This window comes from Rhipicephalus microplus, chromosome 7 (genome assembly GCF_043290135.1).
Source record: "Rhipicephalus microplus isolate Deutch F79 chromosome 7, USDA_Rmic, whole genome shotgun sequence".
In the NCBI taxonomy this organism is placed as follows: Eukaryota; Metazoa; Arthropoda; class Arachnida; order Ixodida; family Ixodidae; genus Rhipicephalus; species Rhipicephalus microplus.
In genome coordinates, this window is record NC_134706.1 from 136,013,066 (window position 1) to 136,033,790 (window position 20,725).

At 44.3% G+C, this 20,725-nt stretch overlaps 1 protein-coding gene across 2 annotated transcripts in view; it reads left to right on the top strand.

Annotated features, from left to right (window-relative positions):
- The window catches only part of LOC119180297 (Glutaredoxin 3), a 53,071-nt gene extending 36,368 nt beyond the window's left edge, over positions 1-16,703 (top strand). The window contains exon 10 of one of the 2 annotated variants that reach the window (XM_037431456.2): positions 16,602-16,703. In XM_037431456.2, the coding sequence (XP_037287353.2) occupies positions 16,602-16,646 (45 nt within the window). In that variant the 3' untranslated portion in view covers positions 16,647-16,703. Of the gene's footprint in view, positions 1-3,533; positions 3,706-16,601 lie in introns of those variants that run through there. The other variant, XM_075869773.1, reaches the window with a different exon arrangement.
- The last annotated feature ends 4,022 nt before the right edge of the window (positions 16,704-20,725 follow it).

Genomic DNA, 20,725 nt, shown 5'->3' on the forward strand with positions numbered 1-20,725 from the left:
TGGAGACACAAATCCAATCCAATCTTTGTTTTGCTTGGTGGTGGGTGCTCACTGTTGCGGACACTGCCTTTATATGTGTATATATATATATATATCATTCGTTTTAGACCCATCATTACCTCTATCTCAAATCGCATCGATCCCTGCTCAGATATACTCCTTTTTCAATTTTTGGCTTTTATTTCTATATATGTATTTTTTTCAGTTCAAAATTACTTTGTGTTTGAAAAACCATGAGCCTTTTACTTAAGATCCTGCCGCCCGGTTCTTGGCCGATCCCTCTTTGTGGGTGTGCGCCAGAGTAACAAGGATCATCATCATCCTTGTCATCATCATCGTGGTTACTGTAGTGCGGAGGCTGTCGACAGTCTTGACCAGTGGAGCACACGTATTTGCTTTGTTGTGCCTTTTTGTGGAGTCACAGGAAGCCATGTCTCGCAAGCGGAGGGCTCTCTCCTTGAAGGAGAAACTGGACATTGTGCGAAAGGTCGATGAGGATCCGAAAAGAAAACGCACGGAGTTGGCTAAGGAGCTAGGCCTCGCTACGTTAACATTGAGCACAATTGTTGAAAAGCTGGACACAATAATGAAAAATGTGCTTTCGTTGAGCGTCAACGCGAAGCAAGCGAAGACAACCCAACAGGTGAAATTTGAAGAATCTTTATTGATCTGGTTTAAGGAAGTTACTGCAGCCGGTGTGAACATTGACGGCAAAGTTTTGCGTGAAAAAGCCAACGAGATCGCACTTGCTCTGCACATCGACGGATTCCAGGCCTCAGGTGGCTGCACCGTTTCAAGACGAGACACGGTCTCGTGTACAAAAGCGTCTGTGGAGAAGCCAAGAAGGCGGACGAGACCGTTGTTAGCGACTGGCTCGTGAAGCTGGAGTCTCTTATCTCGGGGTATGAGCCTCGTGATGTTTTTAATGCAGATAAGGCAGGCCTGTTTTTTAATCTTCAACCCGAGAAGAGCCTTTGCTTAAAAGGTGAAGCGTGCCAAGGAGGCAAAAGAAGCAAAAAAAGAATAACGGTTCTTCTGTGCTGTAACGCCGACGGGTCGGAAAAACTGAAGTTGACCATAGTTGGAAAACTTCAGAAGCCTCGGTGTTTCAAGCGCGAGAGCCATTTACCATGCGTCTATCGCGCAAACAAAAAAGCGTGGATGACGGTGGCCCTATTTGAAAGATTTCTGTCTGGAGAATGGCCTGCAAGAATCGAAAGATTGTTCTGATTCTCGTCTAGTGCGCCGCCCACCCGAAGCAAGTGATGCTTCAAAACGTCATGCTGGGTTTTTCGCCCGCAAACACGATGACGCACTTGCAACCGCTTGACGCTGGCATTATAAAAAACGTCAAGCATCATTTCAAGATCCTTCTTGGGCGCCGCCTTCTTGCCAAAATTGATAGAAAAGACGAAGGTGGCCTGTGAATAAGCCTTTTGGACGCCATTCATTTTATCTCAATGGCTTGGAATAGAGTAACGCCGACTACCAATGCGAACTGCTTTGGTAAATGCGGCTTCTTTAGGATTTCCGAAGAGGTGCCAGAGGCCCTTTCAGAGTCGGAGGAGCCCATTGAGGGTCGGGAATGCCTTGATACCGGGTGCTCAGCCGACGACTTTTGCACGGCTGATGACAATCTTGCCACTTGTGGTGCGCGCGCGGTGGAAGATATTGTCAACGAGGCCACGTGTGAGGTTGCCGATTCCAGCGATGATGACGAGGAAATGGAAAAGTGCGACGGCGAAAGACCACCACCGGCGGCTGAAACTCTACACGCGCTCGACATCCTGAGGCGTGCTATGGCTTCTGAAAGAATCAGTGATGACACGTGCATGCGTTTTTACGGAGTTCAGAAAAATATGCTGAGTGACTTGACAAAAACAAAAAGAAGCAGAAAGACATCAGAGATTTTTTCTCAAAAAATTTTTTTTCGAGTCTCGAAAATGAGTTTGCCTTCGACTCGGTGTTAATTTAGCTAGTTTTGCATGTGTTCCAATGATACGAATTTCGGCTATTATGAATATTTTTTGTGACCCCACTAGATTCGTATCATCGAAATTCTACTGTATATCAATTTTTTTAACGAATAATTTTGTCACTTTTTGGTCCCCAAAACTAGTCCACCCCCTTAAATGCTTTAGAACAGATAGGTATTTTTCTTGGCACTCGCATATGTTAGCACCTAGCCCTGGACAATGTAGCAGGACTTATGTATCCAAAGTTTGGCAGTTGTAGTCCAACTGCATCATTTTGCTGCCATGCCTAATCCCTGCGCCTTGGTGTGCACATTCAAGTACAACTTGTGCCAACTGCACCAAATTTCACTAGTCCACCTGTTTACCAGGCGTCGAACTGTTTATGGCCCAAAACTATTCTTGGTAACAACAAATACAATTAGACTTTTTAAATAATGTCAACGGTGCCCTCTTCCCACAGTATTCTAGCGATGTTTTTTTTTACGTTACATTCAGCCTAACGAAGGTCTCTATGCCACGTGTGTCTCTTGGAAGTTTAGCATGCCGTCAATAGTTAGGGAACTTGTAGTAAAGTAGCCTTTCTTTTTTCCCACAAATTTCTTTGCGCACCAGCTATTAGCACTGTGCACTCTTCACAGAAATGAAGACTTGATCATTCAAAAGTTTGTTCAATATTTTGAAGAAATTGTAGATGCTTCCTAATTACGCTGTGCAACCTTGTTTGGTATGACTGTTGGAAAACTAAGTCTAAATGTGTGATACACTTCTGGTGAGGCCCCACCGATCTAACAACTGTTGTGGCAGCCTCGCAGGCTTCCACTTTACGCTTCTGCTGCAATGCCAGAAAGGCCTCCAAGTAGTACATTTCAAATTTGTGTAGACCGGTCGACCTGTGCGGGGTTGCAGGTGTAGTGATGTTTGAGTCTGACTGACGTGCACATGGAGCACACACGGACATTTCGTTGAAGACAAACAAGCATTTAGCTAGAGCAAGGGCCAGGCAAGAGCTTGCAAAAGTTAAGAGGGAAAACACAAATAAGTGTGATGAAAACGAGAACAAAAAGACAAACTATCTTCTAAAAGAACATTACAAGTATAAATATACACAACGTGGTACGTTAATGAAGTAACTGAACATGATGGAAACAAAACGAGGTACAAGGAAGAAATTACAAAATTGTCGTGCTCTCAAATTTGAGCTTCTCATGCTCACAACTAAATATAGCTTGGGATAATATAATAACGGTTAAAAAAAAAAAATTACGGTAACAAGTTTCATATGGACCAGCCCAGCTCGCGGTTCACGTAAAGGAGTTGACGGGGTGCCGCCGATGATCTGGCCAGCTTAGGCAGATGACGAGGGTGCCCGACGTTGCAGCTGTCTCAATACGTTTCACGGCACACTTTATGCTGGCCTCCTACACGAGACTCGCTACACCGACGACTGCGCTTTTCGCTGGTTGAAAGTCAACTGTCGAAGCAGTGAGATATTTTTGGGGTGTACACATCTCCTCGAGCTCATTTACCCTGACTGCATACATACCTCCTTCGCTTCAGGTGTAGGGAAGATGCGGCGGCGCCGTTGTCAAGTAGTTAGTTGCCAGAAATCTTTTCCCAATTTGTCAAAAGAACACATGGTCAAGAATGCTCTATGCTTGTGACAAAATGCCAGCATAGTGCGCGATGTCCTAGTGCTGAGAAGAATGTGGAATTGAGAGGGTTTGTACAACATGATTATGAGTTCTATTGAGCGCAACCGACAGGAGGGGACAGAAGAGAAGACGCTGAGTGCTGAACTTCCAAGTTCAGTGCTTTGTGTTTCTCTCTTATTGTTGTCCTTCTTGATCTGTGAAACAGATTGATTGATTGATTGATCAATATGTGGATTTTAACATCCCAAAACCACGATAGTTATGAGAGACGCCGTTGTAGAGGTCTCCAGAAATTTCAACCACCTGGGTTTCTTTAATGTGCAGCCAAATCTGAGCACCCGGGCTTACAGCATTTTGCCTTCATTGAAAATACAGCTGCCGCAGCCGCGATTCGATCCTGTGACCTACGGATCAGCAGCCAAGTACCTTAGCCACTTGAATTTGTGAAACCGATGTCATGTGCTTGCAAGCCAGCGCACGTATAAATTTGAGTCGTCATTTGACAATAAGAGGTCAAAAAAGACTTTCCAGAAAGCAAATCTTCTCAAAGAATTCCCTCCCACTCCTTTAAAACTATGTTTAAAAAGGGTAAGAGCGCACTGAATACGAATACACAAAGAAAGGACACACACACACACACACACACATAGCGGTACTTTCAACCAATACGTTGAAAGTAGCGCTATGTGTGTGTGTGTCCGTCCTTTCTTTGTTTATTCGTATTCAGTGTGCTCTTACCCTTCTTAAACATGGAATACCAACATGCCCACCTTTCTACCTTGGTGAACTTTAAAACTACACTTGCAAGTTTGCTCTGTGCGGCCACCATTTTTTTGAGTCTCACACTGGCGAACACAGAGGGGTTTTGCTGTAGGGGTTTATCGATGTTCACAGAATACCTAACTGCGTCGAAAGTCCTTTCTGGACCCACTCTTAGGACCCCTGTCAACGGCGAATTCGAATAGTGCTAACTTTTAGAAAGGAGGTAGTTAGGTCGTTCATGCCCTCCACTTCCTCTCAAGAAAGTAAATTATCAGTGGCATTATTTTTTCATGACCTTACAACACCTGTCATTTGGAGAAACCATATGTGCCATGTTTTGCTTGTTACTAATACTTCTATTACTGAGATAGCCTACTAATACTGAGGTAGCCTGCGAGATCAATTCCCGTGAATATGTGCATATCATCTGCAAAATATCAACAACAAACATAGCTTGCAAAGTATGTTATATGAAGTTTGAAGTTTGTGTGCACCGTCCCCTCAAAGGGGACGGTGCTCCCTATGAGGACCCCCCTACTTCTCTCTCGTTACCTTGCTGTGATCAATACAACAAGTTATGATGATGTCGTAGCCGCCACTGTGCCTTCTGACGGCTGCCTGCGAAGCTCAAAAGCGCGCACTGCGCATGCCTGCCCTTTTTTACCTACCAGCCCGCTTGTTTGCTTCCCGCATCAGCGTGCGCACCGAAACGCTATAAGAAGTGCAAGCTGTCACTCCAGCTGTCAGCATGCGTACCTTATTACAAAAGTCTATTTTCGAAAAACTGACGCTGTATGCACGTTTTCGATGGAGTGGATTATCTGAGACTAATGCTCAGAATGCGGCACTCACCGAGCACTGCCAATACAAATTACGTGTTTTCACCACATCATCGCTCGCTGTTTCTGCGGCGACAGCAGGAGTGACACCTTGCGCTTCTTCTGGCGTTCCGGTGCACGCGCTCTTCGATAGAGCGAACGAGCAGGCTAGCAGGTAAACAAAGGCACACGTGCACGCTCTCAAGCTTTACTGACAGTCATCAGAAGGCGCTTCGGTGCTGTTAGACGCGCGTTCCCGTGGTCTGCAATATTTTGACCGCCACTGTACATTTATAAATGCAACCAACTTGTCAGCAACGTTCAAAATACGTAATGAAATCGGTACTGAGGAGAATGGGCTCCACATGATTCTACAGTCTTGCCGGTGTGCATAGTAGTACTTGCTTGAAGGCTGTCACTCACACAGTGTAAATTAAAAGCTTGCTGCCTCGGAGGAGAGCCAAGATTGGCAATGTACACTGCTTATGCCGTGTTATTAGCGTGCAGACTGGAATGAGACAACAGCAATCTCCAATACACTTCTACATTTTCACACCCAGAAAGAAAATGAATGATGTACAATTTAAAAGGGTAAGCCAATGAACACAACTTGAGATATTGTCGAACACGAAAGCATGTTTACACATACGCATTGTGGTTAACCCCTTAACTGTTTCGTTACCATGCGAAAATGATTCTTTTTCGTGTGTCTCGGGAAGATTGCTTTTGCCAGTTTAAAAAGTACTCCAGCATGCATTGCATCACACCAAACTTTGCACAATGAAATGCTCTTCCCCATAAATATATGTTGTAGATCAACAAAAATATTTTACAATGAATAAAAATCTGAGAAGTGTATTTTTGGTCGCCAGCTGGTAAACAGTGGATTAAAAAGCCCTACATATGCGAAGAAATTCGAAGCAAAGAAAATTCAAAATATACACTTTGTAGATAAATGACCCAGGAACACTATAAAAGATAATGTATGTTGTACAATATGTTTCTCTTCACATAGACTGAGAAAATCAGAACTGAGGTGCTGCTTCAGTGCTCATGCCATGCGGTGAAGCATTGCATGTTTTTTTGTGAGACACCACGTGTACTTGTACACTTTCTCAGTAAATTTTTGTTTTCTTGCGATAAGAGTCTCCAGGTGTTCCAATATAAATGGATAACCGTGATGTGAGTAATGCCTCTATAAATGGCACGTCCAATGAACTTTGCCAATTCTTTTAGCAACAAGTATTTCCATGAGCCACCTCGCTCACTATGGGTTACCGTCCCAATTAATGCATCCAAGCATATTTGTTTGCATTTTCGCACATATTGTAATAAATAAAAGGACAATATCTTGAACAGTTCTAAATTGTTTCACGCTGCTCTGTAGTCAGCGTCAAGATGTTCTCCAGGGGTCTTCTTGCCGTTAGGAAAAGCTCTGCTGCCAGCGCCAGCACACTGCGCCCCAGCGAAGTATATACTACGCACGTTACCAGAGTAACTACAGCATTGTGCACAAGGCGCAGCAGCTACATACTTGCGGTGGAAGAGACAACTTGAGGCCGTAAACAAAACAAACCCATGAAAGGATGTGAATTTGTCAGGCTGACACAAAACATGGTCTCCATAAAATTTGAAGCTGAGGTGCTGTCATCCTCGAACTCTAAGCTCGTTCTCACTCAATTCAGGGGGGTTCGCAAGACAGTTTCGAGCAGTGCATGTTTTTTGCAGTTCTGGTGCGCGCCCATGTGTGCGTGACGACGATGTCATAGGAGCGACTGGTGACACTAGATGTGACCTTGCATATGATATAACAATGCAAGCAAAACCAAAGCTGCTGGAAACTGTCAGAGAAGGCCACCTCAACACTTTAAATGCACAGCGGAGCTTCGTAAATACTTTTTTGTATAGCAAATTTTCCCCGACTCCTAGGAACAATTATTTAATTGATATCTGGCAAAACTTCCTGGCAATTATTACTCCTAGACATTTTGTCAAATTGCGAAGCTGACACTTCAATTTCATATTTGGCTTGCAAAGGTTCTTTTCATTACAGAACTCCGATGTTGCTGTAGCATAATCACGAGGGGTACGCACTTTTGTCAAGTTTCCGAGCCTAGTGCACTTTTTCAACAATACACGCACATAAGTTTGCGCTAAGGTCTGTAAAAAATCTCTGTGTTGCCAAAATAAGCAAATTCGAATTGATTCTGAAAGTTCAGTGGCTGGACAAACTATTAAAAAGTGCTGGGTGCATGATAAACAAATTTAAAATGCCGAAATAAATGGTCCAAAAGCGTCGATCACTGTTGATTGAAATGAATAGGCGTGGTAACGAAAGAGTTAACTGCTTCGGACTAGCTGAGCTCGTCCTGGCGGAATAGATACTCCCCTCTAGCGTTAAGGTGGAGAAGCGCGCATTTATGAGTTTCATTGCATGTCATCCACTAGAAGGCAGCATTTTCTCAAGGATTTAGTTTTCTCCTACGGCAGGAGCGCAGTTTTTGTGTGGAAAGATGGCGTGCGCTGGGGGTGATCCAGTCATAGTTGACCCGTGAACACGAAAAAGAAGCTATTTGTTTTCGTCATTCTGTTTGAGTGATGATGATTCGAGTACAGATATTTATCTTGTGTCCGGAAGTGAAGACAGCGATCACTGAATGAGTAGCTCCTCCGGTGATCATGAAGACAGCTCGGAACGCGAACATTGCGAGTGCCCGCCAATGAAGCAGCCTTTCGTTGTTTTGCATTTTGAAAGTTTTCGCACAGCCCCGAAGCTTCCCGAGTGAAATACCCCAAGGGTGCTTAGCTATATACACAAGTGAAGAAATATGTGGTGTCTGTAACTGTCTTGTTTATAAGGTTTTCAATTTTGTTAGCAGTAGGTAGCTCATTTCCTATGTATTATTCAGAAATAAACTTTATTCTGCTGATTAGACTAAGTACGTGGTGAAAATATTTTTTCAATATCGACTAGCTACTTTTTATTACTACCAGAATTAAATTCCGCAATAAAAAAATAGGCACTTTTTGATCGGAAATTTTCGAAAAAAATGAGCAGTTAAGTGGTTAAACAAAATATCACGAAATTTTACTATCATTATCTAGTAACCTCATAGTGCACAAGTGTCATTGGTTATGCAGGATGTTTCAGCTAAAGAGTGTCAAGCAATAAAAAATAATTCATAAGTGCTATGCATTTCCAACCAGAGAAGTATTGTGCTGAGCCATATAGAGCACGTCAAAATAGTTTTCTGATTTACCAAGCTTGGCAGTTAATAAATATCACTTAAAGAACTTTTTAAATAGTGACTCTAGAGAAAAATTTGCAATTTGTAGTAAGATAACTGTGCTGCTTAATTTTTTAACCAGCCTTTGTTTAAAAGTGCACAAAATTAAAAGAGTACCTTGTGATTGGTGCCTAGTGTGCGGCGTGTTTAGTGCCCTCAAATGTAAGTTCAATGAATTATCAAAGACTGCTCATGCATGAAGGTTGCTTGAACAGGCTATCAGTACAATGGAGGGGCGTAGTCAAATTTTTTTTTGGTGTGGGGAGAGGGGGTCACACAGACATGCTGGGGGGGGGGGGGGGGTGAGCATCAGCTTTTCTCTGTGACATCACTCTCGGTGGTACTCTCAACAGATCGTTCACATGAATATCAAGTCATGAGAGTCCCCCTCTCTCTATGCGTATGGTTGTGAAGAGAGTAAGTAACGGTACTGTAAGAATGATTGATATGTGGGGTTTAACATCCCAAAACCACCATATGATTATGAGAGACGCCGCAGTGGAGGGATACAGAAATTTAGACCATCTGGGGTTCATTAACGTGCACCTAAATTTGAGCACACTGGCCTCCAGCATATTCGCCTCCATTGAAAATGCAGCCGCTGCAGCCGGAATTCGATCTCGAGACGTCGGGTTAGCAGCCGAGTACCTTAGCCACTAGACCACGGCGGCGGGGCAGTACTGTGAAAAGTACTCTAAGTACACTAAACGACAGGTACAGTGACCGTTTGGAGCAATGGCCTCTAGCCGCACCATTGAATGAACTATAGGGTTTAAAAACGCTTTATTGCGATTACCCTCCGGATCGTAGAAGACATCGTTAATCGTTAATGTGTGTTAAGCGTAGATAGCGTAGTCCTCATCGGGGCGAAGTGCGTTTGACAGGTCAAGGTGGTTTCCGCTTACTACGAGGAATGAGAAGCATACGCAGCATGTTTTTGTGCATTCATAATTACATTTTGGTTTTGCTTACTTTGCTGAGCGAATTTCTTCCTGTCTATGTCTGTGACTAAATGCCTATCAGAATGATTTTATATTTTATCCCTATATGTCAAGTCGTCCTGACGCACTGGTAGCTTTTAGTCAATTTTTTTTCTTTACTGCATGCATCCAAAGATGCTTGCGATAGGCAATAAGTAATTTTTTTGTAAAATATGCTGCATGTTGGCAATACTATTTTGCAGATGTTAGTTTTCGGGCAAACTTTCAGTTGCACTGGGACTATTGATTTCAATGAAGTACTTCAATCCTGGAGGTTTTATTGTGCACTTGGTCTCAATCAAAAGTGCACATGTAACTGGACTATACCTACTCACATAAACTTGGTCGCTGCGAATATGTGCTAAAACCATTTTAAAATGCGTGCAAAAAATGCGGTATGTTTTTTTTTTTCGGAGTTCTCTTCGGTTTCCTGAAACGAAAGCGTTGTGGCAGGGTGTCTTCTGTTGTTTGCAAGCATGCAAGACTTGTCTCTTTACGTAAGCAGATTCAGAACTGTATGGAATATTTCACTGCGAAGCATAGTATGGGCATTCATGTTTTCAATACTAACACCAGCGTGAACAGGAGCAGCCTCGAACCACACAAAATCTTCAGTGATCGGTTCACCAGTGATGAAGGAATGAACTTTGGATTTGCTCAGAGCATAGTGCACAATAATCCATTTTTCAGAAGGCATGAACTCCGACGAGAACTGCCAGTGCATGCAACAAGAGTTTACTTTTTACTGTGCACTGTCCATGCCTGTTGTCTGTTTCGGGCGCTCTGATGCGAGTCGCTGGAGTTTCACTACTGCCATCACCTCCTTCGTGTTAATTAACGTTTGTGGTATTTCATCATAAGGCGACAAAAATTACCAGCCTTCCGTATGGACGCAGCCACAAACGTGAGACATCTCGCGCGAAGAGCAGGATACTGGGCGAGCACGACCTTACCGGCACCTGAAAGGAAGCGGCGGAAATGTATACCCGCGAATCTTTCCGTCAGGCGAGAAACGAGTGCTAGTGTTTAAGGCGAAACTTTACCAGCCGGACATGTATCGTCGCTAAATTTATCGTTTCTCGCATTCAGGGTCACTGCCCGAACATTGCTTAGCTTTTTGCTTTCTATCAATGCGAAGTCGCCCACTTGAAATACTCTGCCTACATGTATTGCTTGGTATGTTGTGTCCTGGGTCCATCAGCGCCCTTCTATGAGACTCTATAGTCGCACCGAAACGCCTTACGGTATAACGCTTCACGATTATTTCCCGAAAAGTGCTGCTGCTCTCAGTGCGCACTTGACAACTGGGGAGAAAAGAATGCCGCTTGTCACAGACAGGCAGCTTCATCGATGTAACGTGCTAGTGGCTGGCATGGAAGAGCACTTGAGGCTTTCAGTATTTCTGGCCTTTTCTGAACTATTTAATAGACCACTTCAATAGGCGCTTTAAGAGGCATCGGCACACCTTGAAGATGCTTTCTTCGCCTCTGCCACAAGACATTCCTGAATCTGCCAGTTTTCCCACTGCCGAGAAGTTTACTGGCGTGCATACTCGAACATTACCTCAACTTCAGCATTGCGAGGGGAGTTAGCACTGTAGACTGCGAAATGGAAGCGAGAGAAGCGAGAAACGCTGAGCATGTCTGCGATGTGCGATGCAAGTGGTGTCCATTTGCCCAGAGGTATTCTTCCCAAATGTGCACAATCTTCTAAAGATTCCGGCAACTCTGCCGGTGAGCACAGCTGAAGCAGAACGCTTTTTTTTCATTGCTGAGATGCCTAAAGTTGTATCTGAGAGCTACAACAACACATGAAAGATTGTTTGGCATCGCTCTCTGAACATCCACTGTGAAATACAAGTCCGTCCGGAAGACATTTTCTCTGTTCTTTAATGGGAACAAAGTCGGCTTCAGCTGAATGTGTGTGTAATATCAACCATAGGCGCCAGCTCAATCAAGGATGAAAGTTGACTGAAGTTATTCTTGGATGGAGACTTTCTGTAAAACAGTAAAAACATAGTTGTTAATGATCAATTGATGAGGTTTAACATCTGATTGGCGACTTCACAATACCAAGGTACCGAAGAAGCAGTCTGGGGACCAGGCAATAGGAGATTATGGTAACGGTACTAAAAACGCCAGAGAAGAGCTATTAGTGGAATTCGCAGAATGCAATAATTTGCAGATCTTGAATACCATCTACCGAAAACGAGGGAATCGTAAGTGGGCATGGAGGGGCCCTAATGGCTAAAGTAAGAACGAAATAGATTTTAAACTGAATGCACACACAGGCATCGTGTAGGATGTAGAAGTGCTTGGCAAGGTACGCAGTGACCATAGAAGGTACGGTCTCGAACGTGCCTAGACTTGAAAATGGAACGACAAAAACTGATACGCAAGAAGCCAATAAATGAGCTAGCACTTAAAAGGAGACTACAGTAATTCAGAGTCTCGCTTCAAAGCAGGTGCTCGGCTCTTATTGAGGAAAACAGCCTTAGCATTGACGCAATAAATGATAATCTGGCGAATGTGATTACGGAGTGTGCAGTAGACGTTGTAGTTAAGGTACTTTGACAGGACACTGGCAAGCTGTCCCAGGAGATGAAAAACCTCATTAAAAAGGGTCAAAGCATGAAAGCCTTGAATACAATGGACAAAATAAAATTGGAAAATTGGCAAATATTTCGAAGTGGATTAATAAGCGTAAGGTATCTGATGTAAGAAGGTATAACATAGAGAAAATTGAGCACTCTCGGAAGAACGGAGGAAGCGTCAAAGCAGTGAAGAGAAAACTTGGGATAGGCAAAAACCAGATGTATTCACTAAGGGACAAGGAAGGCAAAGTAACTACCAATACGGATAGCATAGTTAAAATAGCACAGGAGTTTTACAGAGATGTGTACAGTAGCCGGGACAACCACGGGCTTAATATTATAAGAACTAGCAGTAACCCAGATGGCATCCCACCAGTAATGATAGAAGAATTCAGAAATGCCTTGGAGTGAATGCAAAGCTGCTAGCGAGGATCAGATAACATCAGATCTGCTAAAAGACGGAAGACAAAACTGGCCACTCTGTTTGTGAAGTGTCTCCCGACGAGAAGAGTACCAGAATCTTAAAGACTGCCAACATCATCCTAATACCTAAGAAAAGAGATGACAAGGACTTGAAGAATTAGAGGCCAATCAGCTTGCTCTCTGTCGTATCCAAGCAATATACAAAAGTAATTGGTAACAGTATTAAGACAACATTACAATTCAATCATCCAAAGGAACAAGGAGGATTTCGGACAGGCTATACTCAACAATCGACCACATTCATACTATCAATCAGGTAGTAGAAAAATGCTCAGAACACAGCCAACCATTATACACAACGATGACGATAGTTATAGCGCGAGAACAAAACTATGACAGAGACAAAAAGGACACGAAAGACACGAAAGTTTGTGTCGTCGTTTTGTTCTCGCGCTATAACTATCGTCATGCCATACCAACTAGCCCTAGCTGCCACACTTCTAAATTATACATAACTTTCATAGATTACGAGAAGGCGTTTGATTTAGTAGAAATATCAGCAGTCATGCGGACACTGCGAAATTAGGGCGTCGGCAAAGCATATGTAAACATCCTGGAAGAAATCTACAAGGGATCAACTGCCACCATAGTGCTCCATAAAGAAAGCGACAAAATGCCAATCAAGAAGGATGTAAGGCAGGTGGATACAATCTCCCCACTGGTATTTACTGCTTGCTTACAGGAGGTTTTCAGAGGCCTAGAATGGGAAGAGTTAGGGATAATAATTATTGGAGAGTACCTTAGTAACCTGTGCTTCACCGATGGCATCGCATTGCTGAGTAACTCAGGGAACGAATTGCAACTCATTATCAAGGAGTTAGACAAGGAGAGCAGAAAGGTAGGTCCCAATATTAATCTGCAGAAAATGAAAGTAATGTACAAGAACCTTTGAAGAGAACGATGCTTCGAGCTAGGTAATAGTCTACCTAAAGTTGTAAAAGACGTCTACTTAGGACAGGCAATAACCGCGGAGCCAAACTACGAGAATGAAGTAACTAGAAAAATAGGAATGGGGTGGAGCATATTTGGCAGGCACTCTAAAGTCATGACTGGTAGATTGCCACTATTCCTGAAGAGGAAGGTATATAACAGCTTAATCTTGCCGGTACTTAACTTTGGAACAGAAACCTGAAAATTTACATAGAGGGTTCAGCTTGAATTTAGGACCACGCAGCGAGCGATGGAAAGAAAATTGATAGGTGTAATATTAAAAGACAAGAAGAGAGCAGAGTGGATCAGGGAGCAAACCAGGTTAAGGATATTATAGTTTAAATCAAGAGGAAATTCACACGGGCCGAGCATGTAGCGTGTTAACAGGATAACCGCTAGCCATTAGAAGTAACTGACTGGATTCCCAGAGAAGGCAAGCGGGTAAGGGGGAGAGAGAAAGTTGGATGGGCAGATGAGATTAAGAAGTTTGGGGGTATAAAGTGGCAGCAGCAAGCACAGGACCGCGTTGACTGGTGGAACATGGGAGAGGCCTTTGTCTGGCTTATGATCATGATAATGAACATCTGAAAACCACAATATGGCTATGAGAGACGCCATAGTAGGCTGCTCCGAAAATATTGCCACTTTGCTTCTTCAACATGCACCTACATCGAAGCACATGGGCCTCAAGAATTTTCGCCTACGTTGAAAATGCGACAGGGATTGGATTCCGCTATTGCAGGTCAGCAATAGAGCACCATAACCACTTTACCACCCTGGCGGATAGTAAAAAGAGAGTTTCGGTAAAGTGAGTATGCGCTGCTTGTTTTCAACCAGTTGTAAGGAAGCAAGTTCAACTGTATGAGACATATTGCTGAAAATCTGACAGCATGGCAAAGTGATTCCGTTCTCTCCCGTTGCCTATTCCTTGCTTTTCAGTGGAATCTTTCACTTGCAGACGTGGTTAGCGGATATGAAAGGTTTGAACGACAATGCAACAACCCAAATTTGCATGTGAAAACTCTAGCAAATTTGGTTAACATAAGGGGCATATAATGTGACATTCAATGCGCAGGATAATCTTTGAGTCAATTGAAAAAGATAATGAACAGTATTTGGCTATGTAGTATGTCTGTGGCGAGAGACATTGCTTGCACAAACTTTCTTTCATTTCTTGAAAAAAATTAGGATTACTATGTATATTACTCGTAATTTTGCATGATAACACGCCCAGCCATGTTTCTACATTCTGTGCATTTCTTGTCGTGTGTCATGTTGCTAGTTACAGAAATTGCTTGGTGTGTCCTTCTAGTCATGTCACTGTAAAGAAACAAACAGATGAAGCAAATAAATATATATAATTTGTCGTATATTTTTCAACTTTATGTTCCTTATTCTTGCGCTGTTTGTCACAGTGCTGAACAATAAAGCTTGTGCTCACTACAGCTGCCCACACTGCATTTCTCATTACGCTGCACTGCTTTAGGTTTATGACCACCATTTTTTTTTTTATGAGCCAAAGTTACATGATTAGTATTTTAGTAGGCCTTTCTAAGGCTGTGATTAGCCTGCACATTTGCCTGTGTTGTACCTTCGTCACTAGACAGCACTTTGGAGTGCCTTATACGTTGGGGCATAATATATATTTATCGACTCTCGCATACCAGCCGAGTTAGGTGTATAAATCGAATATTCTATTGCGTGCATGCGTGCATGTGTGTGTGTTTGTGTTTAGATGTTAGCAGAACATGCGAAGGTTAAATAGAAATGTTATTCTTTGGGTTGAGTATATTTTAGCACACATATGAAGAATCACACTGTAATATGCTTGAATGTGGCCTATCAGACCTTGGAATTGTGTCTGGCTATTTCCATTAAAACGAACCTCTCCCTATTGCAAATCATCGTGGTGATAGACTCTGGCGAGATCTGTTCTGGCGGGTACAAGTATGACCACCACTTGAGCATTTATCCCATCGCCGAGTCAATTTAAAACACTCGTGGCCGAGATTCCTGCCCAAAATCTCACAGAATGTTAAGCCTTGAGAAACACCATGACACGGTATTTTGTATACAGACTTTATACATTGTAAAAGCGCCCAGAAATGATATTGTGATAGCAGTAGTGCTTAGTTTCTAAGTCATGTCAGTGTGAAGCAACGAAAAAAAAAATAATTTGAGTAAGTCCTGGGGGGTGAAGGCTGAAAAAAAATTAAGCAGCACATTTATCTTACCCCAGATTGAAAACTACTATTTGTGAATAAGTGCTACAAGTTTTGCACTGGAATTTTTTCTCTAGGGTCTCTAATTTAAAAAGATGGTTAAGCAAGTGTTAATTGTTGACCTTGGCAGATCTGAAAAAATATTTTACATGCTCTGTATGGCTGAGAACAATACTAAGCTAACTAGAGATGCGTAGTGCTCATGAATTATTTGTTTATTACTTGGTGCTTTTTAGCTGAAAGAGCCTCTACAGAATACGAGATTTGTATAAGAACCCTTACAAGCCCTGATAGGGAGTCTGTACAAGCACTACAGGAGTTAGGTTGTAAAAAGGATTTGTTCTGTGCCCTTCTGAGGCCAAAAGATTCTATAACCTTTGCTCTAGGTTTCCAAAATACCCAGAATTCTGTGCAGAAGTTCCACTGTGGGGACTTGAAGTATCTCTGGTATTGTGCATTCTGGCTGTGAACTTCAGACAGGAGCAACTATTCCAGCACGGCCAGAGTACTCTACATTGTATGCACATCACATGTATTCAGTACAGTTGGAGCTTTCTTGCTGCCAAGTGCTCGCACAACTTTGCATTTTGTGCGTAAGGGAGGGGGGGGGTAGATCGCAGGTGCACTTTCCCCTTTATGTTGAACGGGTCTAAAGGGGTCAAACGCCTTAACATCCACAATTACTGGGTCAACTTATCCTACAAACATACTACTATGCATGAATGAACCCTATAGAAGTCGATTTCAATTTTCTATCACTATGTTGATTTTCTTTCTATGCCTTCTTCAATACAATGCCATCTTAGAGTCGGAGAATGCTCGAGCATATATAATTTGATGCCACAAGAAGACGGTTACTTGCTACGTGTTAAGGCTGCTACGCTGTTGTCTGTTACAGGAACTGGAAGAGAGCGGTGAGCTTGAAGCTGCTTTAAATCTGTGACTTCCTACTGTGTCTTGGTCTTTCACATGAATAAATTTCATTTGTGTTACCTTGCCAGTGAATTTTCTCATTTTCTTGTGACTATGTTTTGTGACCGTGAAACCTGTTTGTTCTGTGGATGTCTGTGCAATCAAAATACAGTGATGTCACGACGTTATGACTCTCATTTAAAGGGACACTAAAGGAAACTGCTATGTCGACGTTGGTTGTTGAAATAGCAGTCCAGAAATCCTGTAGTGTTACTTTTGTGCCAAGGAAGGGCTTATTTTGAAATGAAATCGCGTTTTAGTGGCCCGCATCCGGTTAGAGTACTTCAAATTACCCGCCTCAAGAAGCGAACAGACACACGTCACTGTTGCCGTGCACAACGTTTTCCAGATTTACTGCACACTTGCCAACACTAGTAGACAAAACTACCGTAAAGCAGTGCGAGCCACAGCAGCAACAACAGCCATTGGTCGATTTGCTGCCATTGGCTCCATTATGGCAGACGTTTTTTGGTTCAATTGCGCCCCGCTAGATGGCACGACCTGTCCAGTATAACCATGAGAAAAATTGAATTTTGAACTACTCGCCCTATTCCCAATAGTAATGCCCAGCAGCTCTTTTTTCATTCAATCAAACAGAAACAAACAAGCAGCATTTTATTGTGTCTCTTGATGCACGCAAGGTTCTTTGTTTAGTGCAGCTAGATCGATTAGTAGTGAATAATTATAGGCGGTTCGTCTGACATCATCGGTATCATTTTGAGAATACCCTACTGTGGCACATGTAGTCTTGTGCATTTACCTTAATTTCTCGGTAAGTAAGACACTGCTGTTGATAATATTGTTACGCGAAGGAGACTGACTCAAAGGGGTAGTCACCGATGTATTTACAGCCGGTTAGGCGAGCAGCGCCAGCCACACAGATTAGCTCGCGCCAGTCTATCTGCTTCGTCTTCTTCAGCTCCATGCACTGGCACGTAGCATGACCCCCGGCAGCGGAGGCACCTTCTCGTTGCTTTAAAGGTCGTTATCTGACGCATTATTGTAGGGCTTGATCCGCAAGACGTGTACGATATCACTGGGCCGCATAGTAGATGATGATGGACAGATAGGGCTGTTCTCAGAGGTGAGAGGTGTTACTTGGCGCAATATACGTTAGGGTCCTGTGTAATGAGACAGAAGTTTTTCGGATAGGCCCAGCCGACGATGAGGGGACCAAAGTAAAACGAGGGTACCGGGAGCGAAATGTACGTGTCTACGTTCCGCATCGTACCGATGGCATTGGTGGGTTTGCGACGCCATCACCCGAGCGCGAGCGAGCTGACGGGCATGATCGGCTCACGCAATCGCGTCGCGGGCATACTCGCTGGTGGACGAGGTGTGAGCTGAGATGACTGTGTCCAATGGTAAAGTCAGCTCTCTTCCGTACAATAAGTAGAACGGCGAAAAGCCCGCTGTGTCGTGACGGGATGAATTATACGCGAAAGTTGCGTAGGGCAAGTCAATGTCCCAGTCGGTGGTCGGGCGACACGTACATAGCGAGCATATTTGTTAAAGTGCAGTTAAATCGTTCCGTGAGGCCGTTTGTTTGAGGGTGGTAAGCGGTTGTCAGTGTGTGTTGCGTGGAACAAGAACGCAGAATGTCGGCGATGACTTGGGATAGAAATGTACGGCCACGGTCTGTGAGAAGCTGTCTCGGAGCACCGTGAATCAATATAACGTCCCGTAACAAGACGTCAGCGACGTCGGCTGCACAGCCGGTCGGTAGAGCTCGCGCAATAGCGTAGCGTGTAGCGTAGTCTGTAATAACGGCTATCCATTTGTTTCGCAATGTTGATGTGGGAAAAGGACCAAGCAGGTCTAACCCAACACGGTAAAATGGTTCCGCGGGTATGTTAATTGGTTGAAGATGGCCAGCGGGTAGCAGCGACGGTGTTTTACGACGTTGGCATAGGTCACACGTGGCAACGTATCGGCGTACTGAACGAGCAAGGCCTGGCCAGAAAAAACGGCACCGCACGCGCTCGTACGTGCGGGATACGCCAAGGTGTCCAGCCGTGGGAGCGTCGTGAAGTTCGGTGAGAACACAGCGGCGCAAATGCTTAGGCACAACAATGAGAAAGTCGGGCCCGTCTGGTCGGAAATTGCGATGGTGTAGCACACCCTTTTGAATGACAAAGTAGCGGACGGAAGCATAATTTGTGGAGGATTCCATACGGCTAATGATGTCAAGCAGCTCTGGATCACGCTTCTGTTCTTCCCCAATATTAAGGAAGTCGGACACTGACAAGATAGAGTTCTCCGTGGGCTCGTCAGTGTCCTCAGGATCGTCGACAGGGTACCGGGAGAGGCAATCTGCATCATGGTGTAGGTGGCCAGATTTGTAGACCACTGAATAGGAAAACTCTTGCAGGCGCAAAGCCCAGCGGCCAAGGCGGCCTGATGGATCTTTCAGAGAGTTGAGGCAGCAAAGTGCGTGGTGGTTGGTAACTACCGAAAATGGGCGTCCGTATAGATAAGGTCGAAATTTCGCCACCGCCCATACAAGAGCCAAGCACTCACGCTCTGTTATCGAATAGTTACGTTCAGGGGCGGATAGGAGGTGGCTGGCATATGCAATAACGCAATCATGGCCATGTTGTTTCTGAGCCAGCACTGCACCAATGCCATGCCCACTTGCATCTGTACGGATTTCCGTAGGGGCAGCAGGGTTGAAGTGTGCCAGAATCAGAGGGGTAGTGAGAAGAGCGAGGAGAGTCGAGAATGCAGAAGCCTCTTCGGAGCCCCATGAAAACGGGACTTCTTTCTTGAGGAGCTGTGTAAGCGGCCTCGCTATGTGCGCAAAATTTTTCACGAAGCGTCAGAAGTAGGAGCATAGTCCGATAAAGTTGCGTACATCCTTCGCAGATCGTGGTACAGGAAAGTTTTTGATGGCGCTGATTTTTGCCTGGTCTGGTTGTACACCGTTGGCATCTACTAAATGGCCAAGCACTGTGATTTGATGGCGTCCAAAGTGACATTTGGATGAGTTGAGCTGCAGGCCAGCGTGACGGAAGATTCCCAGGATGGCTGAGATGCGCTCTAAGTGAGTTTCAAATGTTGGTGAAAAGACGATGACGTCGTCCAAGTAGCACAAACAGGTGGACCATTTGAATCCTCTGAGCAGGGAGGCCATCATTCGTTCGAAGGCGGCTGGAGCGTTACAAAGGCCGAAGGGCATGACCTTGAACTAATATAGGCCATCGGGGGTGATGAATGCCGTCTTTTCACGATCCATTTCATCTACCTCTATCTGCCAGTAGCCGGAGCGAAGGTCTATGGAGGAAAAATAGTGGGACCCATAGAGGCAATCAAGCACATCGTCTATTCGTGGCAGAGGGTAGACGTCTTTTTTGGTAATTTTGTTTAGGTGTTGATAATCCACGCAGAAACACCATGCACCGTCTTTTTTGCGGACTAGCACTACAGGAAAAGCCCAAGGACTGCAGGATGGCTCAATGATGTCTTTGGCGAGCATTTTGTCGACCTCACTTTGGATGATGTGACGCTCGGCCGCCGACACCCGATATGGACGCCTATGAATAGGATGCTCATTACCAGTGCTTATGCGGTTGCTCATACCGGTAGCTTTCCCCAACGGATGGCCGCTGATGTCAAAAACGTCGATGAAGGACAGCAGAACCCAGTGGAGCTCATCAGTCTGCTGCGGCGTTAAGTTGGAAGCGATTATCGAAGTAATAGCGCTGTCGGAGCAAGTGGCAAGTTGGTGTTGAGCGTGGGGGTCAGAAGGAGCGGACATCGCGAAAACATTTACCGCATTGTCTTCTAATGTGCAGAGCAACGCCAAAGAGATCCCTTGTGGCAGAACTTGAGGTGTCAAGCTAAAGTTGACAACTGGGAGGCACGTAGAATTTCCTGCGACGGACAGAATGGTGTGCGGTATTGTAATGCCACGGCTTATGAGGACATCGGTGATAGGGGTCAGAACATAGTCAACGTCGGAAACTGGTGGTATCGAAACGAGCTCTATGTAGGTCAGTGTCTGTGGAGGGAGGCGCGCGTGTCTCGTGCAGAGGCGACTCGGCCGTTGTG